Source organism: Lichenostomus cassidix, chromosome 4A, assembly GCF_008360975.1.
Source record: "Lichenostomus cassidix isolate B80296 chromosome 4A, HeHo_3.0, whole genome shotgun sequence".
Lineage (NCBI taxonomy): Eukaryota > Metazoa > Chordata > Aves > Passeriformes > Meliphagidae > Lichenostomus > Lichenostomus cassidix.
This window is the reverse complement of record NC_139485.1, coordinates 15,388,136-15,402,673: the sequence shown is the minus strand read 5'-3', so window position 1 is coordinate 15,402,673 and position 14,538 is coordinate 15,388,136. Positions and strand designations below refer to the sequence as shown.

Below are 14,538 nucleotides of genomic sequence, written 5' to 3'. Positions count from 1 at the left end.
ATATGAGACCCTCAGTAACACAGATTCTTCTGAGCCATTTGTGCCAAGTTTCAAACCCAGCAAGCTCCTTCAGATGTGCAGTAAATCCCTGTAAGGCTGGATTTATCACAGGGGCACTGCCAGAACTGCAGCCACAGTGCTGCTGGTGCTGCTGTAATCACATCACGTCATGTTATAGATGGCTAAGAAGGTTTTGTGAGCCTGGCCATTGTGCCTCCCTAATTTATGGTGTTCTTGTCAGGAAGAAATCAGGTTTCATAGTTATGACATTTCTTTCTGGAGCACTAAATGTTAACTTTGCTGATCATGCATATCTTGGTAGAACAGCTTATTTCTAAATGGCAAATGTGATATAAAAAGCATAATGACTTCATTCAAAACCTTATAAAGCAGCTGATTCTCACACCTATAGAAAACAGGCCAAGTGGTATTTTAGTCATCAGACTATGGAAACAGACACACACTCAATATATTCGATTCTTTTCTCCTATTTTAAGTAAAATCGTGATGCTAGGATTGCATTCTATTGAAAACTAGCCATGTTTTGTACTTATTAAATGCTCTTAAAAATGTCCTATAATAGAAGTGTTACTGACAGCAGGAGCAGCAATGCTTTTCCTTTACATGTTTCATTTTGTACAAGAATTTCATGTTAACTGGTTGTCCTTCTGTGCTGGAAATGATTGTACATCAGGGAAGGAAAGGACAAAAGGAGCCTCACACTGTAATAAAATCCATCTACAGTTTTAGCACTCAGAACAAACTAGAGAAAGATGCAGCACCACTTGACAGGTGAGAGTAACACAGCAAAGGATGCACACTCTGCCTCTGTCACAGTGGCTACTGCTGCATTTTCCTCTGGAACATGAGAGGAAATAATTCCCACCAGAGTGCTGTCAAGATCTCCTGTTGCTGTGGAGATATTGTGTATCCTCTAGTGCAGGTGTTGGGGAAAAACCAGCTGTAAATGAGTAACTCCCATCAGCAAGATGCTGCTAAATAACACCCTGAAACCCAACCGCCTGCAAAAACTGCAGTTTAAATTAGAAAGGACTGGCATTGTTTACAAATACATACTTAATCTTCATTGTGACATACAGGTAACATTTAGAATATAATCAAAGCTTGTGCGAGTTTACTTGCTGCTACAAATATTCCACTGCTGTGCTTAAATTAGGAATTTGTCAAGAGGTCTCTGTACAGGTAAGGAAAAGGTTATGGATTGAAAATAATGAAACCTCAACTAATTTCTAACAATTTGGTGACTTGCATTAACTAATGGACAGCTGCACATCAGAGGAGACATTTTCCCCAGCCAGTCAACAACTGTGCATCTACACTGATGATAAAGAGAAGTTTTTAAGTAGGGATATCCTAATGGGAAATGTCCCCCCTGAATTTTCCCAGCCCCTTACCTTGATGACGGAGGCCCCGGCCCGGGAGAGCGGGCTGTGCATCTGCGCCGCCGCGGCCATGTTGGCGATGGTGTTGAGATGGTTCATCTGGTTCATGGCCATGGCCACCGAGGCCGGGGGGAGGCTGACGGGGAGCAGGGGGTGCGGCATCATCATGAAGGGCAGGTCTATCCCTGCGACAGAGAGCACGGCCACGTCACTAGGGGACCCTGCAGGGCCACAGAGCTCTGCCACATCCACTGCTCCAACTCACCATCCACTGCTCCAACCCACCATCTACTGCTCCAACTCACCATCCACTGCTCCAACCCACCATCTACTGCTCCAACCCAACATCCATCCCTCCAACCCACCATCCATCCCTCCAACCCAACATCCATCCCTCCAACCCACCATCCACTGCTCCAACCACCATCCACTAATCCAACCCACCATCCATCCCTCCAACCCAATATCCACCACTCCAACCCAACATCCATAGCTCCAACCCAACATCCATCATTCCACCCCGCCATCCACTGCTCCAACCCAACAACCATCACTCCAACCCAACATCCACCACTCCAACCCAACAATTTTGAGGTTCCAGAGGCGATAACTGTCTGTGCAGCCCAGGAAAGGCTGGGCTGTGTTGGGTTTGTTCCACCCCACAGCTGTGGAATGGCACAAAATGAGTATATGACTCTGCAAGTTCAGTGATCTCTTTGGTAAGAGAAATAATGAAAAAAAAAAACACCCTCACAAAACATGCATTTAATTTGCATGTTTTCCAATACATCAGATGAATATTTATTAATGATTTTATCTGATCATACACTCCCATCAAGCCCTCTTCCTATTATCACTTCACAGTAATCTGACAGTAAATTCTTATATTCGGACAATTTCTTGAATCCAGGAGGCTTGGCCTGGACTACAGACACCACTGAATGATTGTACAGAAGGTCTGTGAAATGCAACATGTAATGAGAGGTTAAAACTGTTGCCAGAAGTTTTAATTTTCAAAATGTCACTTTAAATTGTCTTCTGCTACGGATATAAACCAATTTAAGAAGGTATGAAATTTATTTGGACCAACTTGCAGATCTTGACATTGCCAAAAAGGTGAAGTTACTGCTAGCAAGAATTGGATTCTCATACTTCATTAATATCCACTTCAGCATGTGTATTACTTCCTGTGTTTAGTAATGACTGCACTGGAAAGCAAGACCAAGACACCAATTCACTGAAAAATGTTGTTCCATGTTATTGTGCATTCAGGAGTTCTTTAGAGAGACCACTTCAAGATAGCTACTATGGGGCATCCAAAATTAATTTTTCATAAAAAAAATTTGCCAGACAAAAATGTATTACCATTTTTCTAAATGACATTTAGATTAGAAATCCTCATTAAAAAATTCAGGTGCCAGTATTAAGTAACACAAACATATAGCTAGTCATTACCACATGCTATTGAGATTGTTTATCTTTCAGAGTTTTTAACTTTTGGCTCTTTCCTAACTATTTTAAAGGAGAAGTCCAGTTATCATTTTGGTGTACAACAGAAATACCAATAAAAATACCATTGACTGCCATATGTTATTCCCATAGAATTTGACTCCAGTGATATAAAAACACCACGGTGCCCACCAGGAAAGGCAGAATTGCAATATTCCCAGCTCCCACACTATTTCTGTTTAACATGAGGGTATCATGATCAACAACTGTGATGTCTAATGACTCACTCTGTATTTTATATGATGATCCACGCCAGTATTAATTATGATAGGCAATAAGCAAGGCCCACATACATCTCTCTTCACTTCAAACCACACTGACAATCCCCTCCAGTGCCTGCATCCATAAGCCTTTGTTCCCCAGCAGATCTCCCTTAACAGCCCAATAATCTTTCCTCATCCTCTATAGAGTTCCAAAACTCCCAGACACCATCTGGCCACATTGAGTTGTGTGTCTACTTAAAGTCCAATTGACATGCAAACTAAATGCAAACTACAAACAGAATTTAACAGCACATCACCAGTTTTAAGACACAATCCGTCAAACATTTCAGAGGACTATGAGGAAAATATATCCTGCACTTGCAAATCATTGGGCATAATGTCTGACATTCAGTAAACCCTTTAATGGCCTATAGATATTCACCTACTACAAAATCCACTGGAAAATATCCTTAAGAGTAAAGAACACAATATGCCTGCAATGCCAAATAAATCTGGGTATCGAATTATGCAAGAATATAAAATAAAAGAATAAATTACAGAGAATTTGAGTCCTATGACCTGGTGATTTTTAACTATTGACACTAAACCCAAAATGCTCAGATCCACACCTTCCCACAAACAAAGCAGACTCGTTTTGTAGGAGTCATTTCGATAGCTCTGATTTGCTCAAGTCTGGGGCCTGACAGAGGTAGCAATGAACTGACTACTCCTGAAATTGTGTAAGGAGTCAGAAATGTCACTCATCCACTACAACTAACACCAAAGTCAACTTTCAGAACATTGAGGATGAAAAGCTTAAACAAGCAACAAGAGTTTAAAAATAATGAGCTTTTCGTTCTTCATCCATCTTTTTCCATGTAGGAAAAACTTTACTCCTCACTAATTTTCAAAATGTTGATCCCAAACATCTTTCTTGGAATACTTTTTCCCTCCCTTCCTTCCCTCTGGGTGCAAAGAAGGGGAACTGATGGCTTTCCACCTGCTCCCTTCCTAAGGGAAAGAAAAGAGATGGCTTTGCAGGGAGCTCTAAGTTCCTAATCCAGCCTGTGCCATTTTATTCCAGTTGTTTTGGAGAGCTTCAGTGGATGTCCATTTAACTGGACATTTTGCATTCATTCCTTTCTCTCCTATTTTATTTGGTGGGTCAACATTTTCACCTAGAATTTTCTCATGTAGCTAAAATTTTAAGCAACTTCATGACTATTTTTCCTTTCAGTCCAGGCCATAGAAATGTCAATTAAAGACTGACAATCCCAAACCCAGCAGTGGGCAACCATTCCAAGAGGGAATTGTCACTTGGACTTGGACTGATCCCAGAGGGTGGCCTGGACATGAGGCACAAGTGCAGCCAATGCAACCCTCCTGTCACTCACGTGTCTCCCACCATCTTCCTCCTCCCCAAGGCTGGGAAGAAAGGCAAGCCCAGCCCCCAGCAGAGCTCCAGGCCCTCTTTTTCCCCAGCAGGATGCCAGTACGTACTGTTGGTGAGCAGGTGGTTCTGCTGGAGAGGGCTGAGCGGGTGTGCACTCCCAAGGCTCGACTGCCCTGACAGTGTGGGGTGGCCAATGCTGTGCTGGGATCCTGTCGTTATGGGAGACTGGAGCTTGTCTTTGTCCCAGGAGGATTCACTGCCACCTGCAAAACAGGGGACAACAAACCATTGAGTGGCAGATACCTTTATTTAGAGACATTTTGCTTGGTTAGCAGTGAGCCAATACTCCTTACCACAGCTGAGCACCTGGAAGCTACACCTGGATTTTTCAAAAACTAAATTAATAAATAAGCATTGGGCAAAACAAAAAAAATTAGGCACTTTCAGCATCATCTACTTTCAAAACAGTGGTTTCTGAAAACAGGAAAAGCTGAATGTTTGAGGATGAAATTAGTCATGATTAAGTTAATTATCAGAATAAGAACATCTGAGGCGCTGAGTGACAATCTCTTGCTATCACAGGACATGAGGCCACCAGCCCCTGCCAGAGCCTCATCTGGGTCCACCCTTGGTGCTCCTCAGGTCTCTGTACTGCCAGTCCTGCTGGAGGCACTTGGCCATTCCCTCCCTCCAGTGTCACCACATTCAGCTGAAGTTCACCCCCAAAGAGTTTACAACAGTTCATCCTCGAGCTTTGCTATCTTTGAGCTTCAGCAGCTTCCTCTCCACTGCTGAGCTTGACCTGGCAGATTCCCCATGTGAAACCCTCAGTTTGCTGGCATAGGCTGTGCTTGGAAATCATCAATATTCAGGAAATTCAGCTTAGGAGTCCAGATATCTAGTATGCATAGTAATTACTGTCTACAACGAACACAAAGTCTAGAAAACTGAGTGCCTGATGTCTCAAATCTCTGTCTGGTCTTCTGAAGAAAGTGTTCTGCAGCAATTTTACAGACTGTAGTTTTTTCAGTATTACACACTTGAATAACAAATTCCTTTTAACAAGCAGGTTAAGTAGACCATGTTAGTGAATTCCAAAATACATCTGGTCCACAAAACAGAGCACCTAAAAAAAGTTATATGAAACATTTCTAGATTTAAAAGGTATTTTAAGATCACTCCCGTCTCAGGAACACCCCACACAGTCACTTGGGTTACAGATTGTTACAAAAACATGTAAACTGCAGTATTGATTTTGTTTTGAATTTACGAACAAGAATCTCAATTAGAATAAGTAAATAGATTACTGGAGTGCAGCAGATAGAGGCAGCAAGCAAAAAACCATTTTAATTGAATATGAAAGTAACAGAGAAATTCCATTCTTTATGACAACACATGGCTAATAAACATGATTAATACTGCTAAATGCAAAAGTTTGAAAGATCAGTGATTGAGAAAAAAGGAAAACACTCCATCATTTTAGCACTATGTCCAAGTATGAATTACCTTCCTATAAAAGAGCTGTAATTTGTAAAATGATGAGTAATACACTGACAAAGAAAGATACACTAAATTATGCCATGTGATGTAATATAGCATGGCGTGGTGCAGTAATTAGAACTACTACAGTTGAGGCTGTGTCAGCATCTTTGTTATTTAATATACTGTATATCAGCTCTTTGAAATAACATTTGACTGCTATTTAGTGTGGAAGTTGTTCATTTTGATTATTGTGAATCAGAGGTGGTACTATTTGGCGCAAGTGTTTCACAAGTTAAACGTGTAATTTATGAAGGACTTTTGGAGGAAATGTCGAGCATTTGATTTCACCAAGTGAGTTTTATTTTTCTCCATATGCTTTTTCAACAAATTTAACATTTACACTCTGTTCTTCCTCAAAAACCACATGTACTTTTCCGTGAATTTTTTGCTTAGGAACAGATTTTGCACGTCTGATTTCATATATCAGGGCACTGGCCTCAAAAATCAGCCCCAAGACAGTTTGTCAGAGATTTCTGAATGAAAAAGAAAAAACTGACTCTCCATCTAAAAGCTTCCCTCTCCCCATGTTCCTCTGCCTCAGGTACTTCCAGCCCTAGGCACAGACAAGCTAAACTCTGCTTGTTCAATTAATTCTGGAAGTTTCTCTTGCCTTTCAGAGCCTCATGGCCCAGCTCTACAACCACTGCACATTCTGGAGGAAAATTCCATTATTCCCAATTTACAGATGGAGAATAACCCTGTGAAGAGAAGTGACTTGCTTAAGGAAACCCAGAAAATCTGCAATGGAAGGGAAGACTGAATTTAAATATATCACACAGTCCGTATCACTGGACCAGCTCTCCTTACAGATGGGGACAATAATAACTTTTTCCCTCTGCAAATTCCACTTGTAAATCTGCTCCAGTATTCAGGGCCAGCAACACAAGAATAAATTGCAATACACTTATCTCTACAGACCATTCCCGTATTCTTATGTTCCCTATCACTTCTCCTTAGAGAAAGAAAAAAATACAGCTGAGTGTACAAGGTATAATAAAAGTGGGTATTAAATGAAATGCATCCTTAGCCTGCAGTATCCCACAGATAACAGCTCCACCTCTCTGCATGGACTGCACTTACTAGGTAGTAGGAAGGCTCTTAAAAATAAAATAATAATTAGAGCAGTTCCTACCTACAGCTGCTCAGGTGTGAGGTGTTTTGTGAGGACAGTGTGATCAGCTCTACATGGGAAACCTGAGGGGCAGAATTAGGAAGTTCCTCCCAGTGACACCAGTGAGGAAACTGAACTGGAAACCAGTCAGGGTCCATAGTCCTGCTCCTGTGCCTATCCCAGACACCTTGGATTCATCCTGCCCACACACCCTCTGCACAGCTGAAAAATAACCATTTTCATAGAAAATCTGCATTCTTTCATGGAGTATTGATGCCCACCCAGTAAGAAAAAGATTTCATATAAATTTACAGCAAGCCAGAACCAGATTCACAGTGTAAACCAAGTATGTGACATGCAAACCTGTGGTGATATACTCAGTCCTTTAAATGCCATGCAACGTTTAAAAAAGGTATTTATTTTTGAACATACGATTTTCTTATTTAGTAACACAGCTGTCAGCAATGTTTGATCAGCAAATACATATCTGACATGCAACAGACCAATGTGTATTTTCAAGTTCTTTGTTGCCACACCAATTAGAAGTGAATACATGTATAAAAACTGAATCCTTCTTAATGCTTCAAATTCATGTTTCACCACAATCTTTCAGATTTCTGTTCAGTGCCATTTTTTGTCCAAATAGGTACCATCCATAAGGCAAAGATGTCACATTTTCTTTTTTTTTCTTTTTTTTTTAATTTTCAATCCTTTCTTTTGTATGATGAGATTATATACAGACATGTATTTCAAGTAATTTCTTTTAGGTGTGTATTATGTATTTTCTACAGAACAAAACCCCAGAATCTGTTTGTTGGGTTTGTTTTTCTTTTTTGGTGAAGACATATCTGTAGTGATTAAATTAGTGTCTTGGTTTTTAGGTATTGAAAGATCTCCAGAAAGTAATCAGAGTTCAATTCGGTGACAGTTTCTTTTCATTTGGTTTCAAATTCATTTTATCAGCCTTAAATCTGTCTGGTTGAGCTAAATGAAATCCTCTCTGTCAGAGCTACCTTCGAATTCCGCAACCACACTGTTTCAATCTATGTCTGTCATTTTACTTTTTGTTGTGATACATTCCTGAAAAATTGAACTCCAATTGTAAAAAGCAATACCATCTTCAGTGGCCAATTTTATTCTCAAATTATTTTTAAACACATTTTTCATCCTGTTGGGCATATTAAGCATCACAACAGCTGCAAAGTAAAAAGTATTCAGAGCAATGCTATTTCAGCACTGGTAAGTCCAAAGTATTTCTCACCTCTAACTTATTTTGTAAGTGTCCAGCACATACAGGGCCTCTGAAAATTTTTGGATTATACAAACCCCATTATTCTCAAAACAACTCAGGCCTTTTTGCCAGCCCTCCTAATCCCTGTGTTTTCAGGTGTTTCAGACCATTTTCTTTTATGACTATCCCAATATCACCGTGATACTGGGAAAAATGGTCATTTTTTGCCCTACAGAGAATATTCTCTGCAAAAACACTTCAGCCTACAACTTTCTGTCAACATTTTTATGTTGAGTGTCCCAGGAAGACAAGATTAGGTATAAAATATTTTTTTGTAATATTTGATAAACTGAGAATCTTGCCACAGGAAGGTAGGGAAGAGACCACTCAGGTCTCATTCCTGGTCAACATGGCACTTTCCTGTCAGAAAACCATAAAACTGCTCAGGATTATCACCCATTAAACCCAAATTCTGTCCCTCATATTGGCAGTAGATAATGTTATTTACAGAGACCACACAAGTGTGGACACTTTCTGTGGTCCCTTATTACTCCCAAACAAAATTTTTGAATTTAAAAATGGGAACAAGATTTTCCATCAGCCCTGAAAATCATTACACTCATCTGAAAATCCAAATGGCAGATCTGCAATGCATTTAAAAGCTTTAATCCATGGATTTGTCTGGCTGTGTGAATTCAGCTATATCAATTTTTGGATTGTGCCCTACAAGAAAGCCATGAAAGTGTGTAGGGTAAGATATTAAAACTCAAGAAATCCAGTGATGGCTTTACTGGGCTACTTCCAAAAACTTATCAAGTGGTTCAGCAGATGTAATTACTGCTTAGCCCTGCCAAGGCTTTGAAATGTGCCCATTAATTCAGCAATTCCCAATCTGTCCATCAGTCAGTCATACTTAAAAAATATGTCTGTCAGGACTTAGGTGAAGTAATCTGTTGATAATTACACAATAAGAAGGCATCTGAAATCTGAATATCATTTCTAAACTTTTTGAAAAGTCTCGATGACAGCGAAATCAAAGTTTATTTCACAGCAAACAGGACATTGAAGATAACTGGGAATATGTCAGAATATTTGATGCCAATTTGATTAAGAGCAATTAATTCCAGGAAGATATTTTTGAGAAGATAAAAGCAGAGTTGTAATATTTATCTAGGAACCTAACCATCCCTCCCAAACCATCAACTGCTTCTTCTAACATGAACAAAGGAACAAGAAGGTGGTAAATGAAATAAATGTGTTCTGAGGTTCCCAGTGCTGATGGATGCTGATGGATGACTTTGGCAGGTGGGACTGTCCTTCCATTCCTTTCTGCCAAACCAAAATCTCACCATTCCCACCAGGTGCTCAGTGTCCAAGACTCTGACCAGCAGGAAACCTGTTCTCTCTCTCACACCAGAGTCATTCCTCCCTGCAAATTGTAGCCACAAAAATGCTCCTGAAACACAACCAAGTGTTTTCCCCTGCTTTCTGTGACCAGTGTGGGTGAACAACAGGCTGCAGCAATTCAAACTTCAGCATCACCTTCAGTACCTAGAGCTGGACTCCAAAACACCTCAGGGATCCAACTGACACAACCACAGTGCCCCTAACAAGATGAAACATCAGATTTACAGACATTTAGACATGAACTATTGTAACAATTGTCACTAAAATGCACTGGCATTCACAAGCACCTCTTAGATACCTATACTGCACTGTATGAAAAACCACCTCATGTTATTTGAAGGTGTATTTTGGGAGGGTTAATTTGGCATTTGTTGTCTTCCTCTGACACCTCCTGGTTCCTGTAGTGGATTAAATATTAAATTATAAAACTCTATTCAGTTTCTTCTCTAGAACATGAAGTACATTTATTGCTAACATTTTTAGTAACATCTATGTGACTTTATTGCTATTTATTTTTCCATACAAAGATAAGAATGATGTACTAGAATATGGTATATCCTCTGGTTTAGGACCATCAACAAAACAACTGTTTTCTACTGCAGGGCCACAGCCTGCCTTCAGAAACACGTGCATTTCACAGAGAGAAAGAAGGTCAAAATTCTGGTCTGTCATGTTTTTATTATTGTTGATGATGCACAAGCCAGAAATAAAACAGCTTAACTTTCAGATCTTGAATACAGTCTGCAGGGCTGCCTGCCAGAAAGGATAAAACACATCCTTCTGAACTCCACCACTGCAGCCAGCCAGCATAGAGCTAGGATTTGCATTCCAGTGATGATAATCACTGATACCCTCACTCACCACAATTTACAATTTTCTGCCTTTTTTAAAAATTACTTAATATTTCCCCATATTTAACAACTTACTGAAAGAACCACTGAGATACATGTTCTGTGTATTTTTACCATGACTGTAACTAGGCAGATAGTTTAGTTTGATTCTCAGAGGCTTTGAGAATGTCTTGACAGGGCAGACAGGTAACTACACAAAATCAGGTTATTTGAGTTTCAACAATTCATCACTTACTATTTCTTTGCAATAATTATTAATAATGGTTTGAGTTACAGATGGCAATCTGCTGAGTTAATCTGCAGTGACATAAATGGCTCATGTATTTATAATCTTTCCAAAATCTCCTAATACAAAAAGAGCTCTATATAATATAAAGTATGGCTTGAAAGCATTAAATACATTCTGTGGCCTTTATGGATACACACCTGGACATTCTTCCAACCCTCCAGCATCTGCACCAACCTCACTGGAGATTGTACTAGAGAATGGGAGGCTGCCAAGGGATGCCCAACACACTTTTATAGAAAATAAAGTCTCCAGTGAGATTCAGTGCCACAGCCCCAGTTTCACACAGGATCAGTGAGAGCAGCACAGTTCCAACCAGGTGTGTCAGAATGGGCAGCTCTGGCTAAGTACAGATTCATTCTGAAGGTGCTCTGGTTTTCACATCTGACAGCTGATCCCCTGCACTAAATACTACTGACTTCCAAAACAATTTAGAATGCTGCCAAAACCAGAAGAGCCTGTGAGTAAACCCAATTCACATCAAAGGTCAGCAGTGACATCTACTGTGTTTCACTTAATGCCAGTCTAAAAATAACACACCAAACCCCCTGGAACTACTTTAGCAGCCAACTTTGTACTTCCTCTCATAACCACTTTCATTTGTTCTCACTCTAATACCCGAATAGATTCCTACCACAGCACTTGGACATCTCACACATTCCATCCATCTTGGCTTTCCAGAACATTTTTCTCATTCAGCAAGCTTAGCCACTGGGCATTCCCATCACCTCTAGAATAACTCTCCTCCAGGAATACCAGTGGGAGTTTTGCATTAGCTTCTCTAAGGAGCAGGATCAAATGCCTAGAACTGACCAACAATGTCAAATGAACCATTCAAGAAAATACATCCTAAATTTGTTATTGTGTAAAGAATACTCTACACCTTCAAACTAGCATTGCTTTCGGAGCTATACAGAACAATAAATAACAACTACTATCAGAAAAAACGTTATTAAAATGTTGAAATTAATCCCAGACAAAGTGGATATATTTCTTAAGAAGAGAAAGTGAGAAGCTTCTGCAACGAAACAGAATAGCACAGTGCCAAGCTGAACTTAACTAAGCTTGAGGTTTTGGACAGGATTCATTTCTGCTTGTGGTATAAGTATGCACCACCTTGATTATCATTTAAAAAAATATTGACAGCTTGCCTTCTCATACCAATGCCTGGTAACAAATTCCAAATGTTTTGTCACATTTCTTGTGAGCAATGCCATCTGCCAGAGGTGGCATTTCATGGCTGTTTACCCTGACTCCCTCCAAGAATTCATCTGCCACTATCTAATGCTGCCTGAATAAAGGGGATTAAGACTCTGATGCAACAGAGACTATTGATAATTTGGTATAATTGGGAAGAAATGAAGATAAATGAGGTTGAGGATGGAGAGGCAATTAGTTGAGCTGCCTGTACAGCTGTGTTCTCGGCCTGGCTCCCCTGGCCTTTTCTTTGGTGAGGTATGTGCAAATTAAACATAATGACAAATACACTCTTCCCAAAGCGCTTTAGTTTGCAAAGCCTGAAGATCTGTTTTTCACTTCTGAGATTCTGGGCAGTTTTCAGTCTAAAGAGAAAAAAGACAAGAGGATCACACTCTGCTGAGGTTTCTCAAGGGATGCACTCTGTCCCAGCCCAATACCTGTGGTTCCAGCTCAGCATTCCCAGGGGTTTGACCAAAAGAAAGAATTCTGTTTCCTCAGTGCCACAGCCAGCCTTGGGCATTCCACAGCTCCAGATGTCTTTGCCACCTCTATTCTGCAAATATCCTCTATCCATGAATTTGGCCAAACAACAACCTCAAAACGCTGATCCCTCTTAAAGCCAAACCCCCCAGCTTGCAGCTGAATCTCCACTTTATAAATTTTGTCAGCTTTTAAAAATACTGGTCAAAAAAACCTTTGAAACTTCTGCAATACATATTTTTTACTCTGCAAAACATCTCGGAAGTGATAAGATTTTTTAGTCATAACACAAAGACAGCTACCCAGATAAAAGCCTTAGTTCTGAGCTACATTATTCAGGTGAGGCCAAGTAATCAAGCTTGAATATCTTGAAAGATATTTAAATCTCAAGTGAACATGGTCAGACTACAAACCTCCAAATTAGAAGATACAAATCCACTGTCTGATTTGCAGCTCTCATTTCAAAGATACTGAGATACATTCATACATATACATGTAGAAATGTGCCCATATGGGGTTTAACATAAATGTAAAATAACATACATTTGCCACAAGAAATGCCACTACATGTTTCACATAAAATTCTAACAGTTTTTCATTAATGTCAAATAACTCAAGATCTCTCTTAGAAAGAAAACTACTATGTGCAGAGGCAGCTCTGGCTTACAGACATGTTTTCCCAACTACCCAGCACATGTTCATTTTCTGATTTCATGTACAGGTGATTCAAATTTTAGAAGCCAAATGTAACGTATCTTAACTGAATAATGATTTAGTAGATTTTGTAATGAATTTTTAACATAGCCACTTTTTATTATAAAGTACAAAGAGTACAGGGTTTTTTGTAAATTCTCAAAGCTAAAATCACTTGAAATTATCTCTTTTCAAACTCACAGAACTCCTGCAATATACAGTGATTTTTTGCATATGAATAACGTTACTCAACCTCAACACATTACTCTTCCCCCTACCTGGAGGTCAACCAACACTTCAATTTAACTTTACCTAATGTATCTTTTCATTTTGGATTAGATTTCTACAAAAGCCAAAAAAAATAGCTCACATTTTGTGACACAAACATGCCAGGAGAAAAAAAAAATATATATATATATACACTTAAGTTTATTTAAATTGACCTTGTTTTGCCTTAGTGAGGCTAAACTGTTCCTTTATAGAAAAAAGAGGTTTTAACACATAGCCCGGAACAGTGATTTTTTTGTTATTCTGCAATACTCCAAGTACACACGTTACACCCCTGGTCATGGAATGAAATGGGGAGATGGAAATGTGGGCAGTGACCCCCTTGAGCACAGGGAAAAGGAGAAAAAGTGAATAAATTCCTACACCCAAAAAGGGTGGTGAAGTAAAGAGAATTCCCACAATGTAAAAGGTAGGAAAAGGCAGTTTGGGATGGAAAGGAAAAGGAAAGGGAAAGGGAAAGGGAAAGGGAAAGGGGAAATGCAAATAAACACATGAAAAATATGACATTGGCATGAACAGGACAAAAAGCTGACAACAAAATACTCTGTTTTCCATGTTTATCTGGCTTTGTTTTCCCACCTCCACATTAAGGCACTTGTGTAACTCCCTCTTTTCCCATTTCACACACAGCCCTTCCTCAGAGGTGGGTGCTCCTTCTCTCTACATCCAAATCCTGTCCTCAAACCAGGAAAAGTGACAGACTTACGATGACTGTAAGGGATATGGGGAAGCTGAAAATACCTCGTGTTTTCATAGATTCCCTTCTCACTGCTGTTCAGATGCCTCTGTGATCAACAGTGGGGCTAAACATGAGCTCTGCTCTGCCTCTCCTCCATTCTGAAAATCAGTCACCCAGTTTGAGACATCAAATCAGACACACCAATTTGGACTCCATGATCTTGGAGGTCTTTTTCAACACTGATGATTTTTGGATTCCATGA

The 14,538-nt window shown here is 39.7% G+C and overlaps 1 protein-coding gene across 2 annotated transcripts in view; it reads right to left on the bottom strand.

Moving 5' to 3' along the window:
- Positions 1–14,538, bottom strand: part of DACH2 (dachshund family transcription factor 2) — a 230,583-nt gene that overhangs the window by 51,577 nt on the left and 164,468 nt on the right. For both annotated transcript variants that reach the window (XM_085060705.1, XM_085060704.1), the window contains exons 4-5: positions 4,616–4,771; positions 1,416–1,588 (exon numbers count right to left, since the gene is read on the bottom strand). In XM_085060705.1, coding sequence (XP_084916831.1) covers positions 1,416–1,588; positions 4,616–4,771 — 329 coding nt within the window. The remainder of the gene's footprint in view (positions 1–1,415; positions 1,589–4,615; positions 4,772–14,538) is intronic.